Consider the following 26888-nt stretch of genomic DNA (forward strand, 5'->3'; position numbering starts at 1 on the left):
ATACAGCCGCACGTCGCTCTCTGAAATAAGTTTGTGTCGGGGGAGAAGTGCGAATGTAAAAGCGTTTTTCGTTTTCCTGCAACAGCATAGTATCTCTCTTCTGAAAATTACTGCGTCGCCTTCAAAGTCAAACGAATGATGCCGGTTTCGCAACAGTTAAAATCCAACAGATGGTTTTAAATCATTTCAGGACAGACCTTCCTAAGGGATGCATCAAAACACCGGATCCCACGACGGAACTACTTTGAATAATTTTTAATGCGCCCAAATATTTGAATGCATGCCAATTTCGCTGGAATTAACAGACCAGAGGATGCACAATTTAAAATGCTTTCAGAGGGTGGCATTAAAAATTAAACAATGCTACCCTATTCCAAAAAGTATGTGCATATCACGAAAATTAAGGGATACACCAGTATACCTACTGAGTGCCATTTCTCACGAGAAATCCCTGCTGTAGTTTAACAGACTTCATAACTGACCTGACTTCTTTGTTGTTACCGGCCTGAACGATGCTGCGTCTCTTTTATACGATAAATTCGTAGGAGCATGTCCTCAATTTAACACCGTCCCTCTTCATTCATGTATATAGTAGGCTATACATAAATGAATAATGACTTAGTTAAATATTAACTTGTTAAAAAAAACTTACCATAGAGATGCAGTATGTGGACCACGTGTGAAGTTTGAAAATGTAGCTTCGTATGTGGAGCAGCTAAACGCTGAGGAACCGCTCCGTCTCTATGAAAAAGAGGCAGGAATCGCGGGACAGACAATCATAAGGTTTACATTTCGCAGGAACTTTATGGGTATAGAAAACATATAGCTCAATGTTAAAAATATAAAAACAATATTGAGTATTGAAAGATGTTACCTCTCGCTTCTGAATAACTGATATTAATTGAACGGAAGGCTCAATCAGCCTCCCGCGCGCCCGCGATTCACGTGGTCTGTCCGTGCACGAGGCGAGCGCGACGAACACCGTTGACCTTAAAAACATATCCGGACCAGTTATAGAGGAGTTCATTTTAATTTCTTCAGAAAACAAAAATCTCCCACAAATCTGATAAACTTAGGGTAGGTTCAACTTCAATTGAAAAACAAAAACATTTAAAACATTTTTGTCCATGATGGATCTATATTTTCAATGGTTATCAAATTCAACGTTTGAACCGGAAAAAAGAGACGTGTTAAGCTTATTTCTGGCGGCAGAAAATGAGAATCGCCTTTTATGAGGTGGGAACAGTGGAAAATACATTTCCTCTATCCGATATACTGTATGTTATAGCGGGTTTTAGCGGAGTTATAGCCCCATGTTGAACGGGCAAATTCTCATGTCTGTGGTTTATCTCTGATTGAAGCTGTACATGTAAATTATTTTTTATAAGTTTTGCCTTTTTTGTTGTTGTTGTTCAGGTTCCCGAATCTAAAACCCGTGAAACAAACCTTTCAGAAAGACGTCTGGTCAGCTGAGTGCTCCCTGACAAAGGACAATGAAAACCGTTCAGTAAAGTTTGTATTTGGTGTCACTCTTTGTTGTGAACCAACGTGTTATAGTTTTCATAAACGAAAACATTTTTTCAAAGGGTTACACTACAGCTCGGGATGTTTAGAGATAGAAAAGCTTGGTTTTCCCAAAGTGTCCCCAGACGTTTCTGCGATATGTGGAGTAAGTTAAAATTGTAATTTATAGTTAATACATGTCCCATGCATCATCAATTAGGTAGTGAAACTCATTATTCCAGGGGATTGAGGAGCTGCACTGCGAAAACAACCATTATATTTGACTATAAATGTATTTGTTTTTTTAAAAAGCAATGTAAAATTTCCTGTACTAAGCCACAATGAAGCTCCTTTCAAACTGAATTCTAAAATATCCTTTATATGTTAAAACCATTTTATCTTGGTTTAGAGATAGTATAGTATAATTATCTTAGGAGAGTAATAATGTGGTCTAATAAATGTTAACCATTAAATTAGAAACGTTCATATCAGTGTGAAAAAATATTTTTTGCATGACAGTGAATTTTAAATTTCAGTGTCTGAAGGTGGCATTATTACAGACTGGACAACAGCAGACTACATTTTCAGTAAAGACGCATCTCATCCAGACACTCATCGGTAACAAACGTTTATTCTCCCACCTAAAGACAATCGTTTTGATTTTTCTACACAGTAAAAAACATAATACACAGGAAAAAAGTCCATAACGCTCTGAAATATCGAATTATCTTTTCATTTAAAGTTACAGGTTTAAAAATAATTGCAAAATTGTTTTGAAGTATCAGTCTATACACAGACTATAAACAGTACATTGTGTTGTATATGGTTACAAATACCAATATTTCCTTTAATAATTTTGAGAATACTTGTAATAATTACAACAAAATAAATATAATTATTTAATAATTATAATTAAATAAAACCTTAATAGTAATACTAAGTCACATCGGGCACATATACTGTAACTGTTTTCATGTAGCATGTATTTCATGTAGCATTTTTTTTGGTTTAGGCTATATGAGAGTCTGGACTATTCTAAAAACAGGTTGACAGTTTTTCACGCCTCTTATCTGTCTGCTTGTGAGAAGAACAGAAACAAGGTAGCTGTGTCTGTGGGCCACTTCGTTCTTCCACCTTCCTCTGTTCAGAAAGGTCAGAAAAAATGTCTAAAATACTTTTAACTAGAAATACAACAATTCTTCTTGCAGTGCAAGTGAACTGCTTTCTATTCTAACAGTTGATTAATTGATATAATTTGAGAAAAAAAATCCTGTTTTATTTTTGCTTCTCTTAATATTTGCCACAAAATCACATACATGCCCCATACTGACCTCTATGAAAGTGTCCTCTATTACAAGAAAAAAAATAAAAATCAATTAATGGCAAATTATAGCTGAAACAACTTTATTTAAAAAGAGCATGCACAGTGTCAGATCTTCTACTGTAGGTCTTGCTGTTTACACTTCGTATTGGGCCGATTGTACATTTTTATGAATGCCACCCTTTTATATTTGTGGGTTTAGTAAAAAGCAACAGAAAAACAGTCATGTTATTTCCTTACTTGTGAACTGAATGCTCTGCATAAAAGCTTTGCACATTGAAATACATATAATTACCATCACCTTCACTGCATATAGCAGGTAAGCCTTTGAACCCATGACTGACAGGCTGTGGGTTCAAGTCACTACTGCAGACACTGCAGTTGTACCTTGAGTGAAGTACTTTACCCCTGTGGCTCCAGGCCACCCTTCTGTACCAGAGGGGACCAGCATGACAGGGGTGATCCCTGTGGTGGAGTGGTGTCCTGTCTAGGGAGGAGTCACTTGCTCTCTAGTCCTCTTAACCCAACAGAAACCAGAATGAGCTCTGGTCTGATGTGAGCTGCTGTGGCTCAGGTATGGCTTTTGGACTTCACTGTGTAAAATCATTACATTACTTTGAACCACAATGCTGTCCCCTGTGAAATATGCTAAAATTGCTCTAATATATAATCTTAAAAACCAATACTATAAAAGTAATTACAAAATTATCAATAATTTCAGAAGTGAAAGCAGCAGTGGGAAGTTTCATTTGGGAGAAAGAGGACAATCAAAGTACAAAACAGGTAGTTTTCTATAGTATTTCAAATCTTCACTTATTTTATGGATGTATGTTATTTGTGTATGTGTGGTGATTTACTGTATATCTTTGGTTTAATCTTACAGTATGATTTTTGGAATATGTATGTAATCATCCAGTTATCATGTAGAGATGCCCATTGTGCTTAATATGTAACAGTTTATTTCGTTAGAGCATAGAGCTTTCCTTCATGTGGATGTGTATTAGCATTTTACAGATGTATTTCTGTTTGTCCATAAAAGTTGCCATGTGGCAGAATAATCCAGATGGAAAAACAGAAGGATAAAGAGTACCACAGCGTAGGAAAGGACAGCCTTAAAAAAGACAGCAATAAAATAAGGTATGTACAGTAGATGAACTTTGAAGTAATCTGTCTTAATGTCAGGTCTAAACTCTGTTATTTTTGTGATATTATTACAGCCTTGTCCCAGTTGGACTCATCATATTGCCACAAGAGGTCCCTCTTTACCAAAACGTGCTAAGTGAAACTTGCTCTACAATGATAACCTGTTTCTTATACTGTGAAAGACATGGCAAATTCAAAACAGAATTAGATGTATGTATAATACAACTTTATGTTTATAGTAATAATTTTTGATACATTGCTAGTGATTAAAAAAATGTCATTTGTTTGAGTATACTGTATTTAATGTTGTGAACCTAAATTATGTCTTTTGTAAAAGGCAGGTGACATGTGGAATTAAAAATCCACAAAGGGACATGCCATTGTGCTGTAACCCTCAGTATTATCCAATCAATAATATGTTCACAGGTAAGAACATTAAAATATGCAGTAGTATCCAAAAACATTTCCTGTTTTAATTAACTATAATTTCTTTGTAATGACAAGTAAATTAATTATGCTGGAACAGCAATTAACACCGTGGAAAATCTTTCCAAGACTTAATCAGACCCTTGAGAATTGAACTTCTATAGAATATTTGACAGCATCATCGCTGTGTAACAGTGAACTCAGAAGAGCTCATAAAGATTAAATGACACATGGTTTCTTTCACTTTTACAGGATATCTTTTTATTAATCAACTGAAAAAATATTCAGGAGAGTTAGCTGACTTCCTTCCTGGACATGCTGGATATTCTGTGTGCAAAGCACATAGTGAAAAATTTACTTTCAAATCTAAAAACAGAAATGACAAATGTATTAACAGCACTAACTGACCACTAATTGAAACTCTATCAAAGTACAGTTTCAAAGTAAGTCATGATATACAGAAAAATGTGAAATTATTAAGATGTAGTGTAAACCATTACACTAATACAAGAAGACTGATGTTTTACAAGCCAGGGGAAAGATTGTTAATTTTACAGATTTTGAGACTACACTTTAGGGTTTTCCATGAAAGTTCGGGGAAATCACACATTGAATCGTGAGTTTTGAGATCTCGACACTCCAGTTGTCTGATTCTTCACATTATAGGGTTATTTCTGCTGGGTTAGCTTCCATGGTATCTTCTGCTTCTGTTTTTTTTACACATCCCAGTAAAATGAAATCCAGTCCCTAAAGAAAAAAAAACAGTATGTTTTATTACGGGTTAAAGTGAGTGGTGTCTGAAGGTTTCCTGCAAATGGGCATAGAATGTGGTATTTTGATCTTGTAGCTTGTGAGCTGGAAAAATAATTTGAAAAAAACTGCTTCTTTCATGAAAGTACATTCAATAAATTGTCAAATGAAACTCCACAATATAGAGTGACCTCTCTTAATAATATAAATGACTCAGGTTATGAAAGAACAATAATCAAATAATACAACCGAAGTACACAGCACATCCTATGGCATCATGCAGTGTTTAACCCTGTGAAGACATCAAACGGAACGTGGCAAGAGGCATTCATAAATCAACAGCTGAAGCTGTAGGGCCTTCTCAGAATCCTGTTAGAAACCTTTCTACAGCTATACCAATAGGACGTTCATTGTGCAGTAAAGAATATCTTTCTGCCGGAAGATGGCGCCACATGCAGTACCTTAACAACCAGTTTTGCTGGGAGTGGGGGAATGAACAACCTCCATAAACCAGTATGACAAGATCTGTAAACCAATTGTAATGCACAAGCCTTTTAATTCATGAGCTGAAGTTTTGTAGTGCCAAAGTGAATGTTACCAGTTATAAATATGTACAGGACTTTCTGAATGTGGTTGTTTAGCAGGTAAAAGCAGGTGCTTAAAGCTGTTCACAATCTAAGGTGTTCATGTTATTATGGAAGGACACTACAAAATAAATAAAAAATAAAATCAGAATTGAAGATGGAAATGAACACACATTTGTTAGTTATTAGAGAATGCAGTAGTGTAATAAAAGAATTAACTGAGAGGGGGTTCTGTAATCCAGGATAATTCAGAGCGTTAGTAAAATTAATGTAATTAAAAATGAAATATTTTACTCACTTAACTTAAAAACAATATCATATTCCGATTGTATATTTTAGATCTCCAAGTAGAACAAAACACTTTTCATATTTACATTTTGAATTAATGGTGGGGGCTCAGTATGTAAAAATCATACAAACACAAAAAGTATTATTTATAAAGGTTGATAATACTCAAGGACAGAATATGTAGGCTTTCTCTGCTATCCACTTCACTTATTTTGCATAAGATTTAGTTTAGATCACTTCATAAAAAATTGTGCTATGGTATTAAATAGAGAAATATAATATCCAAGAATGAATATGAGAATACTTGTACAGTATATAGGTGTTCCAGAAACACATTTATTTGTAAGATTCTTATCCCACTAAAGTGAAATATGGAATATCATCAACTGAAAACTGAAAGTTAAATCTATATAAAGTTTCATTAAGATAGCTGCTTGCAAAAATAGCTTGCACTTTTACCTTCCAATGAGCAGGTCGTAATGTTAGTGGGTTTTCTCGCAGGTCTAGTTTAGTCAGTCTTGTAAATCCAAGGATTCTGTCATCTGGCAATGATGTAATGCAGTTGGACTTCATACAAAGTGCAAGAAGACTGACCATGTCTAGAAAGTAGATTTAGTTAATTTACTTTAAGCAGGATAAAATGAGCTAGCAGACCACACCAAACAGGTAATTCTATAATTGATACCAAAGCTTATGCAGTAGTAGCAATGTAATATAAGGTTACATACACAGCACATCGCATTTTACTGAGATGATGCTGCTCTGTATGTAACTGCTGTATCATCGCATCTTAAAATAATAATGCTTTTTAAATAGTTTATAATGCCTGGACTGTTTTTTCATTAATTCCAAAACAAGGGGGTTTATTCCCTGTTATTTATTCTGCTGTTATTATGCACATAAAAAATATTAAGCAATTATAACATAAATTGATAACATTTTACCTGTAGCAAAAATGAAATCAATAGTTGTATTAACCTCATTTTTTACAAGTATAAACTCTAATACAGATCTAACAGGAAATACTGTAAACTAGCTGGCACATAATTAAAACATTTCCTTGTTCCTCTTCAGCTTCAAGGTTCTAATATCAAGTCTTTGGTTTGCTAATGCTACAAACCTAAATCTACATATACCATTTCCTACATCAGGAGGTGTTGAAGGATGGGCAGAAATTAAAGCGATATAAAAGTGACTATACCTAACTGATAAATACAGTATATTCAAATGAAAAACCCATCCTACTAAGTATCTAAGATACAGCACGTAGACACTGATATACAGTATGTTTTTTTTCTTGGAAAGGCAGAGGATGCTTGGAGCATTAAGTTACAACTCCTAGAAACAATGCAATAAATTCTATTTTTATTCAGCCACTTCCGTCCAACAATCTTGCTGTGAAGCACGGAGGTTGTTGGGGGTGGATGGGCACCATTCATCTACTGTATTTAATTAAGGAAATAGACCTGTAGTTACACAACAAGGTGGAACTCAAATATTTCCCATCACAAGGGGACTTGGTATTACATCATAGCTCTTAAATAACTTTCTTACTCATCATACTGTACTATTGTTTAAGTAGGTAGCTGCGTCAGCATGTGTAGGTTGCAAAGAAACAGGTAACAGGTTTATTCCATGTTAAAAAGAACAGAAAGGAAACACAACGTTTCGTCTGTGGAGTTTTCGTTGTACTGTACAAATCTTCAATGGAGGCCAGATGACAGATGAATAAAAAACATTATGCAGTTTGCCATTGGGGTCAACAGTTGCGTTGCCAAACCAAACAGATGCACTCAGAATGCTCTCAATAATGGCTCTGTAATCTGTATTAGAATTGTTGAGACTCACCAAAGTTTTCTAGCTGGCACAAAAAGTACATTCTATGCTTTATTTGTGATACTGGTGATATTTTTGTTCCATTTTAGGGTATTAGAGATCATAATTCCCAAAAACATAAAGGCGTCCACCACACTCACAGCCACATCATTGATTACCAGGGAAAGACGTTTTGGAGACTTTTTCCTGGATTCTCCATTTCCACAGTTCTAAGGGCATTAAGCTCCAGGTGGTTGTTAGCACACCTCCCTTTCTTTGTACATGGCCTCATCATCGTTAGCGATGAGGCTTACAAGGGTGATGTCATCCGCAAACTGAATTAATTTGACAGAAGAGTCGCCGGCTGCGCAGTTGTTGGTATACAAGGAATAGAGTAAATGGGGAAAGTACAAATCCTTGAAGAACACCAGTATTAACAAACAGTCTGACAAATAAGGGGACAGCCACACTCATTGCCTACTATTCATGAGAAAGTTGGAAATCCAAAAGGTTTCTGAACTTCCCATTCTTTGATAATGAGAGGAGGAGTAAGAGGAGAGGAGCAAGCTGAGAACTCAATGTGAGCAGAACAGAAGAGAGGAGCAACAAGGGAGATTTAGCACTAGAATCTGAGGAGGTCAAAATGCATGAACTATGACCATCATTAACGACCCTCTGTTTTTGAATCCTAAAATAAAATCTGTTCAGTCTATCTGGCAGAGATGAGTCATGACAACGAGTATAACGTTGGGAGGTTTCTGTTTATAATTTGTGATAGTCTGAAGGCTCCTCCAAACAGTAGTGGAGTCATTATCTGATAACTGCCATTCTAATGTATTCCTATATTACATTTTTGCATGCATTTTCTTAACAGCACAAACTAACTCAAACTAATCAAAGCTCATGAGTGTGAATATTTGCAAATGTTGACCACAGTATATAAAATGTGAAGCATCTATCAATTAAAAACCAGAAATCATGCTGTTTAGACCATTTTTATAATAGAGTGCATTTAGAAAAAGGAATCATACAAGGAATTGGGACAATTTCCTGGTAAATTAAATGTAAATAGACCAACTTAAGCTAGGCCTTTATGTAAATACTGTAGGGCTATGACCTCATATAGCTCAAACAACTGAATCCTTGGGTATTACAAAAACGTAAATCACGGAAATGTATGCAGAAACTTTACAACACACTAGTAAGACCTCATTTAGAATACTGTGTACAGCTTTGCTCACTATACCTTATAAAGGACTGTACTGTACAGTCTTAGAAAGAAGGGCAACACAAATTATCCCACATCTCGGGGGAAATATCACATATTGAAAAACTAAGACAAGTAAACAAGCACAATGGGCCCAAAGGCCTCTTATTTATACCATGTCTCCATTATTCATTTCTTCTTTATAAACAATAAAAAATAATGGCAAGAAGAGACTATCAACCCATTGAATGTATCATCTTTCTCCCCATTAGTAGCATCATGGCCACATTTGCAAGATGTTAAGAGTATCAGCCTCAGCAACAGGGTTTGCAATTTACTGCAGGTGAACCAGGCACAACTCCCACTGTTCCAATATAAGCCAAGTCATAATCGTAAAAAGGATCATTTTCAGGACAACAGGAAAATTAACCTTTTGGATTTATTTACTGCAGCTGTTTCAAAAACCCTCCAGGCTTTCTCTGACTTATTGTTTGAGACCCAGGAAGACTTGGGAACACTTGCTCCTGCTATCTGGCTTCTTACAGTACTCTTCTATTTCTCACACAAGTCATTCATTTGAACCACACAGGCTTAACTTTCTGCCTTATCCATCTTCCTGAACGACTTCACATATGAGACACTATGAGCTAGTGAAGATATATGTTTTTTGAAGATTAACAAAAGATGCACACAAATATACTCTTAAAAAACATTGGGTGAAACCTGTAACATAACATTTTCTTTCATTTCTCATTACATGGAACTGACCTGACAACGTTTCTGGCACATGTTCAAATTTGTTGCCTTCCAAGTTCAGGAAAACCAAGGCCTGTAGCTTGCCAAACCCTTCTGGAAGGTCACACAATTCGTTGCAGGCCAGGTTTAACCACTGAAGGTCTGTAAGATGCACGAATTCGGGAGGGAGAGTGGAGAGGTGGTTGTTGTGTAACCCTATTTTCTGAAGTTTTTTCAGTTTCCCAACACTGGCAGGCAGGGAGATGAGGCTGCAGCCAACTGCCCACAGCTCCCTGAGCTCAGTTAGGTCTCCAATCTCCACAGGAAGGACAGAGAGGGGATTGTGGCTCACACTGAGAGAGTTGAGGTGGTGAAGTGCACCAATCCCACTGGGTAGCACAGTCAACTGGTTATCATCCAGGACCAGCAACTCCAGCCTCTGCAAATGCAGAATCTAAAAAATAATAATAAGACAGAAACTCATCAAGGTCTATCTCTCTCTTTTATTACGGCATGTGTGCAGATCCCTGTTATATTAAAAAAGATTAGCCTAACCCCAGACAGTATCGGGCTGGAGTGGTGGTTCTGTGGCTAAGGATCTGTGCCTGTGGGTGGAAGGTTGCTGGTTCAAATCCTGCAGCCAGTGGAAGAATCCTACTCTGTTGGGCCCCTGAGCAAGGCCCTTAACCCCAGCTGCTCCAGGGGTGCTGTACAATGGCTGACCCTGAGCTCTGACCCCAGGCTTCTCTCCCTGTCTATGTGTCTCATGGAGAGCAAGCTGGGGTATGAAAAAGACTAATTCCTAATGCAAGAAATTGTATAGGGCTAATAAAGTGATGTTACTGTATGTTATGAATCAAGAGGTCCAATATTTTCACTAATATCGGCAAGAGACTCTTGATTCACTTCCACTCAGCAATCTTGCTGTGGAGTGAAATAGTTGCTGGAGGATAAAGGGAGTGCTATTTGTTTATCTAATAGATTTAGTGAAGGAAATAATTCTGTAGTTTCACAATAAGGTGGGGCTCAGACTTTCCCACATTCACAAGAAGACTTTAAGAAATATCACATCACAGCCTATAAATAACTTTATTGCTCATGATCCCTTCATCTATTTTCTACCAACTTTATCTAGATCAGGGTCGCGGAGAGCCAGAGCCTATCCCAGCAAGCAACAGGTGCAAGGCAGGGTACACCCTGGACCTCCGAGACAATGCATTTGAGAATGAAAGCAGAAATAACACGGGACCATAAAAAAAATTCAACCTACGTTAAATGGCCTTCACCCTTACCTCTTGAGGTGGTAACAGAAGGCGATTGTTGTTTAGAAACAGACGCTTTAAATTTGTCAGAAGAGAGAGAGAAGGTGGTGGCACAAAGAGCTGGCGATGACTGAGATTTAACACCTCTGACTGTTTGTACAGACTATCCATAATCAGTTTTTCTGCATCCATAGTTTCACTGTCTCAGTAATCCGCAAAAGATGCCTGATTAACGCAGCAAGATGATGTTCTTTTGCATATTCCTAAAAAACATTTGTTCCGAGCTTCTTGTTGTCGATTCACTTAAAATACAAAAGTATTACTGCCCTTACTACCACTCACGGGTGAATAGGGATGATCCCCTTGGTACTGTACCTTACACTTTCTTTTCTTTGGTAACCTACAAAGTCAAGAATCGGGACATAAAAAATTACAATCTCCTTACGAGTTCAGTACAACGCAGACAACATATGCGGAGGATTAAGTGCTGATATGAAGGCTCCATATTAACGTTTTGGGTAAAACTTTATTTCCATATTTTTGGTGTACTGTCCCCATAGCAACAGTAGCTATACACTGCCAATAACTTCCGGGTCCTTGCTACCCTTGACTCTATGGAGTCACCGTAGTACTACTAAGACGTGCGCAATCCATTTCAAGACCTGTGCAATTAACATTCAACTACAAACAAGACCTATGATTTTGGAATCTCTCGCAATAGTGACTTCTAAATAATTATATATAGGAATTGTTTAGCACGAATTTCCGTAATTAATTGTATGCTTATCATTTAAATTATGTAACGCCAAATACATTTTTAATATCTGTTCTCTAATTCTAGTACTTACGAATTTGTAAGCGACGTTTTTAACTGAGCGGAGCGCCCTCATTTCAATTTTAATTTAAAATAGATGTAGATGTTAAAACTGAGAATTCAAGAAAACATGCATGGTAAAGACGACAAAAGAAACTGTCACACAATCATGCATGCAGGAGACAGGATTTCTCTGGAATATTTTAGTGAATCCGACAGTTTTGTGTTTTTAGTGTGACCTTACACTAGATGTGTTTTGCCTTTTTCCAGTACTAATGTAAAGTTTCATTCTGCTATCGGGGCGTTAGTGCGGACATGTTGCAAATAGTCCAGCGCACTGACTATCTCCTGGTTAATACAAAAACAGGAAAAGGGTACTTTGAGCTTGAGTGTGCAAGTTCAGCTCTGCAAGGCAAAGATCATACCCGCGGTTTACTGCGCTAGTCTCCAGAGCGTATTTCTTCGCCGATAACCGAGATGGATCAGGATAATCTTTCTGTGGTTCTACATTCTGCAGGCAACCTTAAACTGGTAACATATGCGAAAATTAGAATGACATGAAGTACAACGAGTCGCCGCTTCAGAAAGTTTTTGATTATGAATCGATGTATTATGACGTAGGGTGTGGTGACGTGTGGGTAACTGGCTGGCAGGAAGCGTTTGTAATGTTCAAAAACTAAATGATCGTACAGTATGTGTCGCGACAGACGGATCAGGGTGCCCCGTATTTCACTTGGGACCGCAACTGCAATGCGCACAGGGGGCGGAAGACAACGGAACGGGATATAGCGGCATCTTATTCGAAAACGAGTTGTATCCCTTGTTGTATTGCTGGTTTTCTTACAGTTTACAAAGCCCAGTGCCGCTGAATGGCTATTAACTAGTAGCTAAAGCACATAATGGCTCGCCAGTCTTGCTCGAAATAGACGAAAATGTCCTTCTGCCAGGTCTGTCCCGCTGAGATGACTCTGGCAGTTTGTCAGGTGACGGGAGTACGCCGAAGTGCTTCCTCATGCCTGCCGCGAATGGCGGATTCGTGTCCTAGATGGTGACCACTAAAATGCAGGAGCTGCTTTTGCTTTGTTGCCGACTACACCACCTAGCACTTGCAAAGTTGCTAGGACCCTTTATCTCCCGCAAGAAGTTCTTTTTATTTTCCCATAGACACCAGTGCAGTGCGCCCACAAACCAGGCAGGACTGTCACCCTACATAATATTCCCTTTTATTACAGTTAATCATGCTACACATAACACAATAATTTCTATGACTGCCCACGCAAAACACAGAAAACACAACCCAGCTCAGCCACAAGAGACACACACTATTCAAACCCCTTTCTGGAGCCCCCCATCCAGCTCACAGACACAGTTAAACCAGCTCATGCAGCCCCACATCTCGCCTCTGTCCTCTGCGTGGTGAATGCCAGGCATCTGCGCTAGGAGGGCCTTTGATCAATGGGACGAATCTCAGAGGCCCAGGCGAGAAACACATCGACACTGGGAGGCACTGGCTGCTCGATGGGAACTTCAAGTCAGCATGGTGCCGGATACCTTCTGCCCCACGCACCCATTCACTCACTCTGTCATTCACTTTTACGACGAGATCGTAAAACGTTGGGCTGTGTTTAAGAACGCACGTGTGTATAGCGAGCTTCCTTGTAAACGGGTGTTTGACACGGCACACATGTACGCGCTTAGCACAAAGCCAAGGCGCCACAAAGAGATTCTCTCGAAGTTCTTGCTTCGGATTTTCTTTGGTTTTCTTCCTCAAAGTGAGCTAGAATACCCCCCCCCCAGGACTGCATGTGTAGACTGAAGACAAGACCACATCCGTCTTCCCAGGGGTCAGAGCTGGCAGTGAACTCCAGCTGTCCTGCACAGAGGTGGCTTCTGGATTCCAGCCATTATCCTGTGATCGTGACCTGATCAGGAAGTGCCAAGAGAGTAGGCCTTTCTGAGAAGGTTATGATGTAGAACACATCTTCCCCACTTGAAAAGCATATTTGGTGAATAATTCACTAATTTCAACTATTGACTTACCTACATATTAACCTAAGGTGGGTTTTAGCTCATACTTCTGCTTGCTAGTCAGCCAGTTATTATTGTATCACAGTGAGATGACTGCCTAATTCTCCCTTCCTAGCCGGGTCCTCATCAATCATTACATCATTACTGACTCCCAGATAGACCTGGAATGTTGGCCCCGATAAGATGAGGTGACTGATGTTTTAACTTAGAAATTTGTTTTCACAGGAAAATCGCTCGATTCCTGAACCAGGCCCAAACGGTATGATTACATGTTTTTTTTTATCAGATCTTTTTCAGTGGTGCTTTCCTTTCCAAAAGTCTAGTTCAGAAAGTGGAAAAGCGCAACACCCTTCTTGTGTTGATGGGGTTACAAGAACTATGGCTTAGCTTTCAAAAGCATTCTGTTCATAACATTGTATAGTGATCATTTTGGGGTTTCCACACTACTGAAAAAGCATTATCTTGTGATACTATCTCTTACACAATGATGTTCTCAGATTTTATATGAGAGTGAGACTTTTACTATGATGCAGGTATTTTGTAATGTCTTACAATGGACACAACCAGATACAATACAAAGGCATACAAAGTCTCTTGTCATTACGCAAGCAACAGGTGAAGACAGTCTTGTGTTACTAACTAAGGGAATTTCCGTGTCATTACCCTTGAAGAAGAATTGTAATTATTTATAAGAGGGTCCTGGGAATTCATATCTTAAGTACGCCATAAGGACTACAATGTTTTGGTATAATCTCTTTAATTGCACATAATCTATAGGAATAGGAAAGGTGTTTTACAATATTCTTTCAGTGTTGCTTGTGTTAGCATGATGGACTAGGCACAGCTCATTTCCTTCAGGTAAGCACTTGCCCATGTTGCACATTGCGTGAATCAGTGTTTTTAATGACATGGTATCAGTCAGATCATTTGCTGAATAAAAAGACGCCTTTTAGCCTTTGTTAAGATAAAATGGTATTGCTGCAAGCAATTGTGAAGCTATGGCAGAAATCAAAATACCCATGCTAGCATTTCAGCCTATTTTCTGATACTGTGTACTTTGTGCATCAGGGGATCTGAGTGCCAGCTCAATTTTCATTTTTGTTTGCCATACTTGCTGCCAGGAGTATGAGAGTTCTGGGAAGTAAAATAGAATTTTGTTGTTCTATCCCCTCCTCAAAAAAGAACATATTTTTCCTTGTGCCAGCTTGTGTCTCGCATTACCAGATAAGCAATAATATTTAAGGCTCAGTTCTTCCGTGGGATTGATCTCTTTCAGCTCACTTGACATGAGCTTGGTGAGCAAAACTTGTATGCTCACTTGTGTTGCATGCAATTATAAAATATACATAATATATACTGTGAGAAATAGTGTGGTGAACTAGGAAAGTCTTCGGCCATTCCTTCATCCTTTATAACTGATTATGTTTGCAAGTAACCTCCCAAGACAAACTTCTCTTCAGTCCTGTCATGGGGCGGAGCGGTGGCTCTGTGGCTAAGGATCTGCTCCGTTGGGCCCCTGAGCAAGGCCCTTAACCCCAAGTGCTCCAGGGGTGCCGTACAATGGCAGACCCTGCGCTCTGACCCCAGGCTCTCTCCCTATCTGTGTGTCTGTGTGTCTCATGGAGAGCAAGCTGGGGTATGCGAAAAGATAATTCCTAATGCAAGAAATTGTAAAGGGTTAATAAAGTGATGTTATTATTATTATGAAATGTGGATAAACAGTGCTGTTTTTAAAAGTAATGTAGTCCTTTGTCCTTGTTGTCAGAGGTGTTACTTCGCATGCATTCAGTGGGCATCTGTGGCTCTGATGTCCATTACTGGCAACACGGGAGGATTGGAGACTTTGTATTGAAGAAGCCGATGGTTCTGGGTCATGAGGCCTCTGGGCAGGTCATCAAAGTGGGGTCAGAGGTCAAGCATCTCAAACCAGGTACATCTCGGAAAATATCCTTCATTTTGAGTGTAGGTAGTGTAAGTGGGCAACAGACAGTTATTTCAAAGTTTCATTAATAAAATGAAATAACCTGCTTTTGCTTGAATTACACTGGAATTCTTCTCAGATCCTTATGTCTGAGCTGTACATTGGAGACTGAGGGTTTCCTAAGACACTCAAGACTTTAGATTTGCTAATACAACCGTGAGGAAGTACTAGCAATGTGTTTAAATTTCTTTGAGAATGCAGAGGCACTAAATCAGTAGGGACAGGTATATAGATAAAGGAAAAGAAAGTGGTCTGTAGGCATGTTAAGGCTCATGCGGATGTGCTCCCTCTCTTGCCTGTTTTTTTCATGTCTGGAGAGCGGCATCATAGTGCGAGGAGTCACAGAGCAGTTCAGCGAAGTTTTGAGATGAGGGATGAAAACGGCCAGTTCTGGAGCACACTGGGAAAAGACATACACAAAGTGCATCCCCCACAGCATCCTGAATCACAGCAGTGTGACAGCAGGTTTTGTAGTCTGTGTACAACCAGGGTCGCCCTACGTCATTACCATGAATGGTGTGACAATTCTGCTTATGGCCCAGTGGCTCTTCCTGATGATGTTATCCGGACCATTCAGCTATTCCGGAGATGTCACAAGCAACAGCGGGTGGCTGTTTAAAATGTGCTCAAGCCAGGTCAGGAGTAATGACGGGGTGCCGGAGTCAGATTTCTACAGCAGGCAGAATCACACAGCTCATGTGCCTCCCTGCGCGCCAGCACGATCTCTCCGGCCAACTGAAGAATTTCCTCTCCGCGTAGTTCAGCTCGACTGTGCAATCAACGCCCATCTACAACGACCACAGCAGCAGAAAACCCACGGGGCTCTGAGCACCCGCAATGTTCTTGCGTATCTCACCCACAGGTGACCGAGTTGCCGTGGAGCCCGGAGTGCCCCGAGAGATGGACGAGTTTTTCAAAAGTGGACGCTACAACCTGTCGCCCACCATCTTTTTCTGCGCCACTCCACCAGATGATGGAAATCTGTGCAGATACTATGTTCACAATGCCAACTTCTGTTATAAGTCAGTGCTGTGAACCGTTTGAAGAATCCTAGTGCAGATGTTGGGGGAGAATTGGGGGAGCTTTCAAATAATACTGCAATTAGTGAGGAAATTTAATGAGAATATCGCATAAACTTCTGTTAATGTAGGAATTAAAACACACAAGAATAAAGTGTCATGAGAGGATTATGAAGTGAAAATTTGGCTTTACCCGCTTGGTTGAGGGTTGATCTCCTGGCCAGAGGATGAGGAGGCTGGGACACTCCTGCAGAGTGAGGAGTGACCAAGAGGCAGCTACAGAGATGGAGGTGGGGTGGAAAAGATGTACAGGAGGGAGAGAAGGGGATCATGTACGGTATTTAGAGTATTTAGGAGAGGAAATGACATCAGTAGTGATTGCGAATTACTGACAGCCGTTTCTGATTGAACTTGGTTGTTGTCATCCCTCCCAAACGTTCTTTACAAACTCCATTAAGGTATATAACCTGGTTCACAACAGCCTGGCATCAGTTGCTTACCATTAAAAAGTCACTATCAATTTTAAAGAATTGCCATACAGCCCTACATAAACATAAACTGCTTGATTTCTCTTCTTACGTTTTTTTTCTTCCAGGCTACCAGACAATGTGACCTACGAGGAAGGGGCTCTAATTGAGCCTCTCTCTGTGGGAATCCATGCCTGTCGCAGAGGTGGGGTATCTCTGGGCAGCACTGTCTTCATCTGCGGGGCAGGTGAGGACTTGCTCATTGTGGGCCAGGGCAGAGCAGGCCCCACTATACACCAGCTAAGACTATCAGGACAATACTGGCATGCATTTCCAGAGCTCCGCAGTGTTATAATAAGTGCCCTGTATGTGGGGCAAACAGAATGTGTCAAACACAACAGGCAGAACCAGATTCAAGAACAGGCAAGCCAGGTGCAGTGCCTTGCACAGATGATCATGCAATATTACACAAGAAATGCGAAAAATCCGTGGAATATGTTGGCAAACTCCTTTATTTTTTTAACAACGCATTTGGCCTCGCCACGTATCTGATCACACAGACAAAGGTTTTGTTACTGTGTCTGGAATTCCCAGGCATCATGTTACCAAAGATTCTGTTTCCTGCTAAAAACAGTATTCATTCACTGTGATCCTCTTCTCCTTTTCAGAAACAGAACAGAAGTGGTCTTTGAGGATTTTAATTAATTACACCCACAGGGGACACTGTGCCAGACATTTTTGGTTCTAAGTCATGGAAGAGAGAAGGAAAAGGACACACAGGACTACAGTGCATGTTGCATTACTAGAGATCAGATGGTTTGAAAAGACAATCGGGTGCACAGAGAAGAATAAAAAGCAATCTATTCCCATTTTAGGTCGGTCAGTCCCCATCTCATAGCTTGGCAGTGGAGATGGCCTTGTATTCATTACAGCACGAAAGTAGATACTTCTTTTATCTTGCCTAATTTTGTATAGTGTGCACAAATTTTGAGTCTGCTTGTGTCCCTTTTCGAGGGTTGGAAAAAATATTTTGTAGCTTCCCAGAAATGTTTTGCTAATTTTCTTGAGGCGGATAGCGTGGTTTCAATAAGGTTGGGAAAACGAATATAATTCACTCCTTTAAAGGTAACTTTAAATAAATCCGATCAACAGCAGAAAGTCATCAGTGTGTCCCCTAGCCCACAGTAGGTCCCAGGACACCACAATTATAGTCTGAAGTAACCACTTTCTTGCAGACGGGTCATCTCTCTGGCAGAGATGGAAATTTTACACAACCTGAAAAGGAGAGTCACTATGACCATCTGGACTAACCGTGTACTTGGTGGTTAAGAAATCATTTGGTGAACCAAAGAGCGACCGTGAAAATATGGGGCAGAGAGAGCTGTGGTCAACTACATCATTCCGCGTGAGGTTCTTTTAAGTTTGACAGGTGAAGTCTTTGCAGCCTTAACCTTAACTTGAGAGAGGCTACAGATTTACCCTTTCGGAAATGCTGCATCAGCTAGTTCCATTACAGCACGTCACAGTGACTGGACAAGAAGTTATAAACTGCTAAATAAATCACAACACGACTTGTTTAAAGTTTAAAAAATGTTGTGGAAGGTGGGTTTCGTCCTACGTTCCATCTGTGTTTCATTTCGGTCTGGGTTAATTCCCTCAACCCGGTTGACCCATTGGGATGGGAAACTGTCATAACCGCTGAGTCATGGTAATGAGCGTGGTTTTTCAGTCTCCAGCTGGAAAATGTGTCCCCATGCTGTGATCAAATGAGTATGGGGGAGAGGACTACAGCTTCAGGGAGACCTCCAGGTCTAACCCTATAACCACTGCGATCAGGAACAATGTCTACTCTGCCTGTGCTGTTAGAACGATCTCCCCCTGTACTGATGTGATAAAACTGACATGTAACAATGCCCTTTTACTGTGTTTGCAGGACCTATTGGGCTTGTTTGTCTGCTAGTGGCCAGAGCTATGGGTGCCTCCAGGGTTGTAATAAGCGGTAAGGACTTCTTGTTCATAAAGTACTGTCAACAGTTGTATAATATTGGATAGTTCAGTTCTCACAGTTTGTTCTGTGGTAGATATGGAGTTATCATGATATCGGTAATCCTAATCCCCAATTCTGCATGCTCACTGTACTCATCACCTCCCACCTCTTCACTTTAAAATAAAAATAGGTGATGATAGGATTGCTCTGAAAACATTTGAAAAGTGTGTTGAAAAAGTCTGCTCCTGGTGTCATGCTACGTCGAAAATGCATGTTGAAATGCAGTCTGATGAATTACAGGCGAAATAATCCATTATTCTTGCAGAGAAGCACATTCTTTTCAGTGCTGGGCCAACTCCTGAAGAATTACTGCCAACAATATGGAGTATTAAATGCCCTTACTCCAAACAGATCGCCGTTACAGCTCGCTGCTTCAGGAGATAAGAGTTTGAGGGTTCAGTGAGGTATCAGTGTGGAAGTGCCAGATGAACTGTTCCTTGTTGAGAAGAAAGCTATGCATATCTGAGTGGGATCAGGAGGTGGATGGGCATTGGGTGTGGTCTTCTTCCCAAACTGATGCCGTGAGTGTTATAGTTACCTCTGGCTTTCAAGCGTCGACTGTAACCAGCTCATACCGCCAGGGAGATCCGATTTAGACCCAAGCAATATAAGGCAGGAGAAACGAAAGCACAGAAAATATATTTTTTTTAGTTCCTTTTGGTCTCCCAACAAGCGCGGGGGAAGGAGTTGTGTTTGGTTGCCGTTCCATTCGCCTGTTCTCGGTCAAGAGCAGCGCAGGTCACTTCTCTCTTCCCGCACCGCGTCTTCCCCGGGGCAGATCTGTCAGCTGAGCGATTGCAGAAGGCCGCGGAGCTGGGGGCCGACTTCCCCCTGCAGGCGCAGAAGGAGAGCCCCGCAGAGCTCGCAGCGAAGGTGCAAGGGCTGCTGGGATGCCTGCCGGAGGTCACCATCGAGTGCACTGGAGTGGAGTCCTGCATACAGACCGCCATTTATGTGAGTGCGTTAGTGTGCAAGTTGCGGGGACAAGGGGTCCAGCTTCAGTCTCTGATGCCTACAGGATCTTGTCTTCTCTTCTGGAGGTTTGGAAACATTTTAACATGCTGTCACAGCACTGCAGTCTTCCAGAAAACAGGTCACAAGTTTAGAAAATGCATCAGTCTCGTGGGAATAAATATCCTATCAGCACTTTGAGTGAATCAGCACTTTTAAAATTATAGTTTCCCCTTAAACGTTGCCCATGTGTACAGCAGCTTGAAAGCAGTTCTTGCACATTAATTTATCAGCTGCGGCATCACAGTGTCATGTTTTCAACCTTGTGCATAAAAAGGTTTTCAGAACACTTTCCTCCTCTACAGTATTTGCTCCTCTATTTTATCCTACAAGTGGAATATTGATTTGACTCTTCAAAAGAGGAATTAAAAAAATCCTCCCCCCAAAAAAGATAGATTGCACAAATTAAGAAGGTACTTTCTTAGATGATGCCAGCCTTCCTTCAAAGCTTTGAAAGTGGTTTAGAAATGTTTCATAGCCTGAGTGTTGATGCTGAAGAACGCTGGTGGAGGAAATAATGTAGAATAGTGTGCTAATGGAACGCCAAACTATCAGAATGCCAACACGTTAATAAGATATCATTACATGATAGATTTACAGTGTCAATCTTTAAAGAGGTAATTTGCATAGAAAGTATTGTAGTTTATTATCAAATGGCCTTCTGTGAAAACACCTGCAAAGCTAATATTGGGAGGTGAAAAGAAATACAAGCCCTTTGTGTTCCTTTTCCCCGCCATAAAAACTACCCGTACCCAGCTGAAGACATCTTTTATCCTGTGGTTTATGAGTGTTGTTCAAAGTAAATATTAATTTTGCAATGCCAACGTATTGCCTATATAAAACATAGGCTACCTTATTCACATAGCATTATTTGATTTGATTGTTTGATTGTATATTTTTTAATCAGATGTAGAAATATTCCTCCGTTCTTCCTTATTGTGGGATTAATTCTTATAGACTGTTCTCACTCTCCCACAATAGCTGTCCAAACACGAGGCTGCTCAATCTGTTTTCATAGATTAACTGCGTCATTAGCAAATCAATGGATTGGAATGCAGCATTACTTAACCTGTGTAAACTGGGTGTTTAATGCTGTATTGGCAGTATTTTATGTCAATTATCTGTGTACATGTGGTTTCATTTAAGCCTGTATTTCCCAAGGTTAGATATCACAGATTACTGTACATTTTAGTTATCAGTAGGTCACTTCTGTATTGGTAATAGTTATGTAACAAAATCTTAGTTTTACCCCCAAACCTTCAGTTAAATAATGAACTAGAATCTGATCCTGAAGCAGTCATGTCAAGAGGCCTCAGGGCCCATTAGTTCATAGTATTAATGTTCTCAAGTGAAACATATAGAACAATGTTTCACTTGAGAACATTAATACTGTGACCTACTATAGAATAACAGGCAAAATGACAGCATAACGGAAGCCCTGTTTAAAATATGTACTTATGCAAGAACATAAGAATGGTTTCATCTTGTTTGAAATCTTTCAGCCCATCTTGGCTTTTGGTTGTTAGTTGCTAGTTCATCTCATCCAACTATTTTTTAAAGAGGTCAGTGTATTGGCTTCAACACTCCCGATGTCTTGTGCTACACTCCGTCAAACTTTTGGTTAAGGAAGCTCCGGTTCACCTGCCTCAGCTTTCCCCATGATTAGGACTGAGTTTCTTTTTCCACTCCACTCACAGTGTTCAACGGTCTATTTACTTCCGTCCACATCAGTCTTCCTCAGTGGTATCAGCAGGTTTTGTAATGCTGTATTGGTCCAAAGAAGTCCAGTCTCCAACTTTATAATTTAGGATTTAGAGATCTCTCCATATGGTTATTCGAATTAGCAAAGAATTCCCTCATGGTATATCAGGTCATTAACAGTTTCCTTCTGAATGTTATCCATACGGCTGTTACAATGGCACCTGCTCTTCCTGGTGGCCCCTAGTGGCCATTGAGGGGAGAGCAGGGACAGTGGAGGCACTGGACTATGCTACCATGTAGCCCCTAAACAAACCGCAATCTCACTGTTTTCCTTGGCAGGCTGATCAGCCGTGCTCCGTTAAGGCAGCCTGCCCTCGTCCATGAGAGGAGGGGCTCTGGGTTTACCTCACACCACCCAGCTAGGTAGCTGGTGTGTTGAGTCCCCATTGCCAATCCGCGTACTGTCCTTTCCCAGTCTGATCATGGCCAGGAGGCAGCTGTCATTACCATTCTCATCTGTACACCCTGCCCTTCGAAGTCCATGCAGTAATATTTAGAGGTCTTCTCCTCCAGGATGGTCCAAAATCAGACTTACACCACTGTCTGGATGAGCATACCAGTGTTCCTTTGGTCAGCACTACTCAGCCTGCTCCCCATAGCTTTCATGCACAGGTTTGCTCCCACCCATTAGGGTATAGAACTCCTCTCTCAGAGTACAAGGATCTGCAACCAAAACCCAAACAGTGAGTAAAGCTGTGAATCCCTGTTTATACTAAACACACTGCTAATCATACCCTGCGAAACCCGACAACAGAGTCACGGCTAATCGCACAATGTGTAAACAAACTACTACCAATAATGTAAGTACCTCATTTCCATCCAGTCATCCAATGGACAGGTGCTAGAGATCCCTTGACAGTCTCTAGTCACCCAGTCTCTTACAGTCTCTCTGTAGCCCAATCTGCTTAATATGTAGTAGTTTAACCTGGTATTCTTATAGATGTAACCCTTTGTGTGTTGGAATTCCATATAGTACATTGATGTGTTTTATCTGATTTAGTCTAGATCTGTTATGAACACTCTTTATAAAATAACACATTTTATGTTATTTATGTTATACATAACACTTTATGTATTAAGTATTTTTCACCATGACACAGCTGAGAAGGGCTGTACTATCAGTTAGTGGTGATTAATGACACGGTCATTAGATTAAGGGAGTCCAACTCTGGCCGGTCCTCAGCATGGCTTATACATCTCTTTAAACACGATAGATGGATTAAAACAGCATCAAGAATTGCAACTAAAAGGGATCCAAAGTGCTGTGTGGCTTTTGCAGCATCTAATTATCTCCGTTCAAATGATGCTTTATGGCAAATACAAATTGTGAAAGTCTACTTTTTTCACCAGTCTGTCGTAAGCAGGACATAATCTGCAACACCTACTCTCCACATGTGCAAAACTGCAGTTTAGTTTGAGACAGTCGAGTCGGGTTGTGTCTTTACACTTGTGTCTAATTTTAAGTCCTGAAGCCCCAAAATAGTGGGTTTTGTGACATGTTTCAACCACAGTATCTGGCTAAAAATCTGTATCCAATTCTAAGTCTAGTTACTGAAGTCTTGATTCGTGACCTGCAATGGGTTTTGTCCTGGCCGTTGGGGGACACCCAGCACCTGGACAATGGCCTTGTATGACTGTGCTGTGTTCTGCTCTGCTTCCCTCTCCCCCACCAGGCGACCCGTTCTGGTGGCGTGGTGGTTCTGGTCGGACTGGGCTCTGAGATGGCGAACATCCCGCTTCTGAATGCCGCGGTCAGGGAGGTGGACATCAGGGGCATCTTCCGCTACTGCAACACGTGAGCATCAGTGGAGCTTTGTGTCTCTGAGAGGTCGAGCAGGACTCATGCCGGACATGCTCAATGCATGCAGAGCATAGATCTGACACATCTTACAGCACCTTAACTCATAAACATGCAAACACTCTGACCATGCAAACCAATACACAAACAGATCATGTTTGCCAAAAGTTTACTTCCTGTCTGGTTCACAGGTGACCTTACTCAGTTAAACTGCACCCCGGCACGATCTGATGCCACTCAGTGCTTGGCTCTTTGTGCTTTGTGAGCTTGGCACATGTTTTGCTTTTTGATTATTAGGTATTATCGATTTAAAAATGTTAACTTCACAATGAGTCTGTATTTTCTACATCAAAGGAGTGGACCGCAGACTTGCCTTGACTTCATTTGATAACTGGTGCTGAGGCATGCTGTGTTACTGTACTCAAGAGCCCAGGATTTCTCAAGAGCCCTGTGAACTGTGTGTTGTCACAGTGACTTTAGCACTGGCTACAAGCTGGCAGTCTTTCTGAATTAGTTTGTAATTAGTACTATATCATCAGTGGTCAGTTAATATCCCCCCCTCTCTTATTTACTTACACCTTTTAAGTATATTTGTGTTAGAAGCACAGACACTGATACACAGCAGAATATAGCAGATATAACAGCACACACCCACTGAAATTTGACTTGCTACCAGAATTTGTTCGGATGGGTGTGTAGGAAAACCGTGAACATGCCACAGCTGAGGTGCAGCTTCACACGAGTCCCGTCATGGGGAGCCTGGGTGTTTCATTTCAAATAACGACATTTCCTTCTAAAATAAATGTGCCCCCCTTTTTGCTTAGCCACTGTGCTCCTTATCCAAATCTAAACTGCGCAGCTTGCCAACATGAAGGCCCGAGACTGCAACATTTCATTGCCTGAAAATTGGCCTCTGTTCATTATCCGAGAGATGTCTGCACACAGCTGTGACAGTGGGGTGGGTTGTGGGTTCTGTCCCACTTTCTGTCTTTGAAGCCCAGCCTTGGCTTCTTTAAATCATGCAGCCCAGCTCTCTTTGGTGTTCTTGAGTAGCCAAACCATTCTTCTCCAATTGCTTGTTCCTTTCTTGGCAACACTGCTCAGAGGACACACAGCAGGTGATACACTAAGTTACTCAAACTTGCTAAACAGCCACTCCTAAAACCACAATTAATCAAAGCTGTGCTATTATAAGGTTTGAAATACTGTAAATGGATGTAAAATCCAGTGTGTGTCAAGACTTTTTTTGCCTATTATGCATTAAGTAGTATAAAAAATACAAAAAATACTATTGGTTTTAAACACAACACTCATGTCTCGCATTTTTAATGCTTCTAGGTGTAGTTTGCTTCAGTAATTGTTTGGTGAAAGTAATTTGATGCTCCTCTACAATTAAATTCCACCTCACTACACCTGACAAATCTGTTTAATTTGTGTTTTTTTCTTGTTCAGGTTTTGATCAGCACTACTTTAGAATTTGTTAAAATCAAAATATACTTTATTTCCATAACAACAAAAGAAACATTCTCACATATTTTGTAGACATTCTGACTAGGTGTCTGGACTTGGCATGCGATAAAACCTTTCAAACGGGGCGATTGTCCATTATCAATCTGTGCAAGTGGATGCTGAGGCCGGATTTGCGCAATGACAGAGTCCCTCCAAGCTGAGCCACTTGCTTTTGTCCATCAGTGCCTGCACAGGGCCCACGGTCCCTTCCAGCGCTCCCTCGCCGCGGAGAAGCCCCAGTTGGCGACGTCGCGGGAGAAACCCTGTCTGTGTCAGTCCTGCGGTGACTCCTCTCCTCTCTCTCCCCAGGTGGCCCATGGCGATCACTATGCTGGCCTCCGGTAAGGTGAACGTGAAGCCGCTGGTCACACACCGCTTCCCACTGGAGCAGGCCCTGGAGGCCTTTGAGACCACTCGGCAGGGCCTGGGGGTGAAGGTCATGCTCAAGTGCGACAAGCAGGACCAGAGCCCGTAACGTCCACCCCGGGGCTGTGAGAGCTCAGGCGCAGCGAACACCCTGGTACCGGCCATGCAGTCAGCGGGCCTAGCTGCGTTTTGCCTGAGACTATCCTTACTCTACTTTAAAAAACTCTTCCTTTTCTTTTCTTCCCAAGTCCAACATCCATAGTTTGGCACTGATGTGCTAAATGTGGTAGCAGACCATTATACCTGGCCGTAGAGAATGCAGTCTGGATTCTCTGTTTTCGCAGTTTTCACAGCATTCATAAAACACATCAGACTAATTCCTAAGATATTAGACTACCGCATCATAACAAGCTGATGGCAGTAAGAAAGGAAGAAAATCCGAAAGTAGGAAGGTTTTTTCAGATTTGGGGGTGTGGTTCAGGACGTTAAGCCTGGAATTATTAGTTTAATGTCATAGAACGTATGTGAAGTATAATAAGAGGTGCTGTATTTGAAAAGATCTCGGGTCTAAGACAATTAGGTAGTACATTAGAGTTCAGACTACAAATGTTTAATTTTCTTCTGCATTTTTGTTATGTCTTGTGCTAAAATATTTTACAATTTCAGCACATTGAAGAACAAAGTGCCCTCCACTATAAGGCTGAAGTGTTTACATACTGTACTTTCAAGGACTCAGGAGGAAATTGCTCTTGTTAAACTGACATTTTAATGCAAATGTATGACTAATCCGTGGTTATAGACCTCTTCAAAAAGAGCTCATTAACTGTGAAAACTGATTGCTGTATTTGTCTTCTGTTTTCTGCTTCACCACAGCAAACATAAACCTGTGATAACAAAGTTTAATCTGATAGTCTTGATTTACTTGGTAGTGACACAGATTATGTGGGTTAGGTTTTCTGGGAAGGTTCAAATGGTGGCAATTTAGGGGAATGGACATTTTGTACCAAAATTTGAAGTTTTTTTTACAGATCAGTGCACAAAAAAATGGTATCC

The 26888-nt window shown here is 40.6% G+C and overlaps 2 protein-coding genes across 4 annotated transcripts; both read left to right on the forward strand.

The window, feature by feature from the left end:
• The first annotated feature begins 941 nt into the window (after nt 1-941).
• Nucleotides 942-5079, forward strand: terb2 (telomere repeat binding bouquet formation protein 2). 3 transcript variants are annotated; one of them, XM_015343148.2, is made up of 8 exons: nt 942-1077; nt 1417-1512; nt 2040-2121; nt 2516-2655; nt 3546-3607; nt 3864-3961; nt 4305-4393; nt 4646-5079. In XM_015343148.2, coding segments are annotated over exons 2-8 (627 nt in total). In that variant the 5' UTR covers nt 942-1077; nt 1417-1511; the 3' UTR covers nt 4801-5079. The 3 variants fall into 3 exon arrangements, with proteins under 3 accessions (XP_015198634.1, XP_015198632.2, XP_015198633.2); XM_015343146.2 differs by having other exon boundaries at nt 943-1077; nt 1417-1669; XM_015343147.2 differs by lacking the exon at nt 942-1077 and adding an exon at nt 1086-1236 and having other exon boundaries at nt 1417-1669.
• Nucleotides 5080-12134: 7055 nt separating this feature from the next.
• sord (sorbitol dehydrogenase) lies at nt 12135-26732 on the forward strand. Its single transcript, XM_006628727.3, has 9 exons — nt 12135-12379; nt 14102-14135; nt 15642-15806; nt 16720-16879; nt 17472-17590; nt 19277-19342; nt 20169-20344; nt 23836-23957; nt 25779-26732. The coding sequence occupies exons 1-9, from the start codon at nt 12326-12328 to the stop codon at nt 25942-25944; spliced, it is 1062 nt and encodes a 353-aa protein (XP_006628790.1). The 5' UTR covers nt 12135-12325; the 3' UTR covers nt 25945-26732.
• The last annotated feature ends 156 nt before the right edge of the window (nt 26733-26888 follow it).

This window comes from Lepisosteus oculatus, chromosome 5 (assembly GCF_040954835.1).
Source record: "Lepisosteus oculatus isolate fLepOcu1 chromosome 5, fLepOcu1.hap2, whole genome shotgun sequence".
Lineage (NCBI taxonomy): Eukaryota > Metazoa > Chordata > Actinopteri > Semionotiformes > Lepisosteidae > Lepisosteus > Lepisosteus oculatus.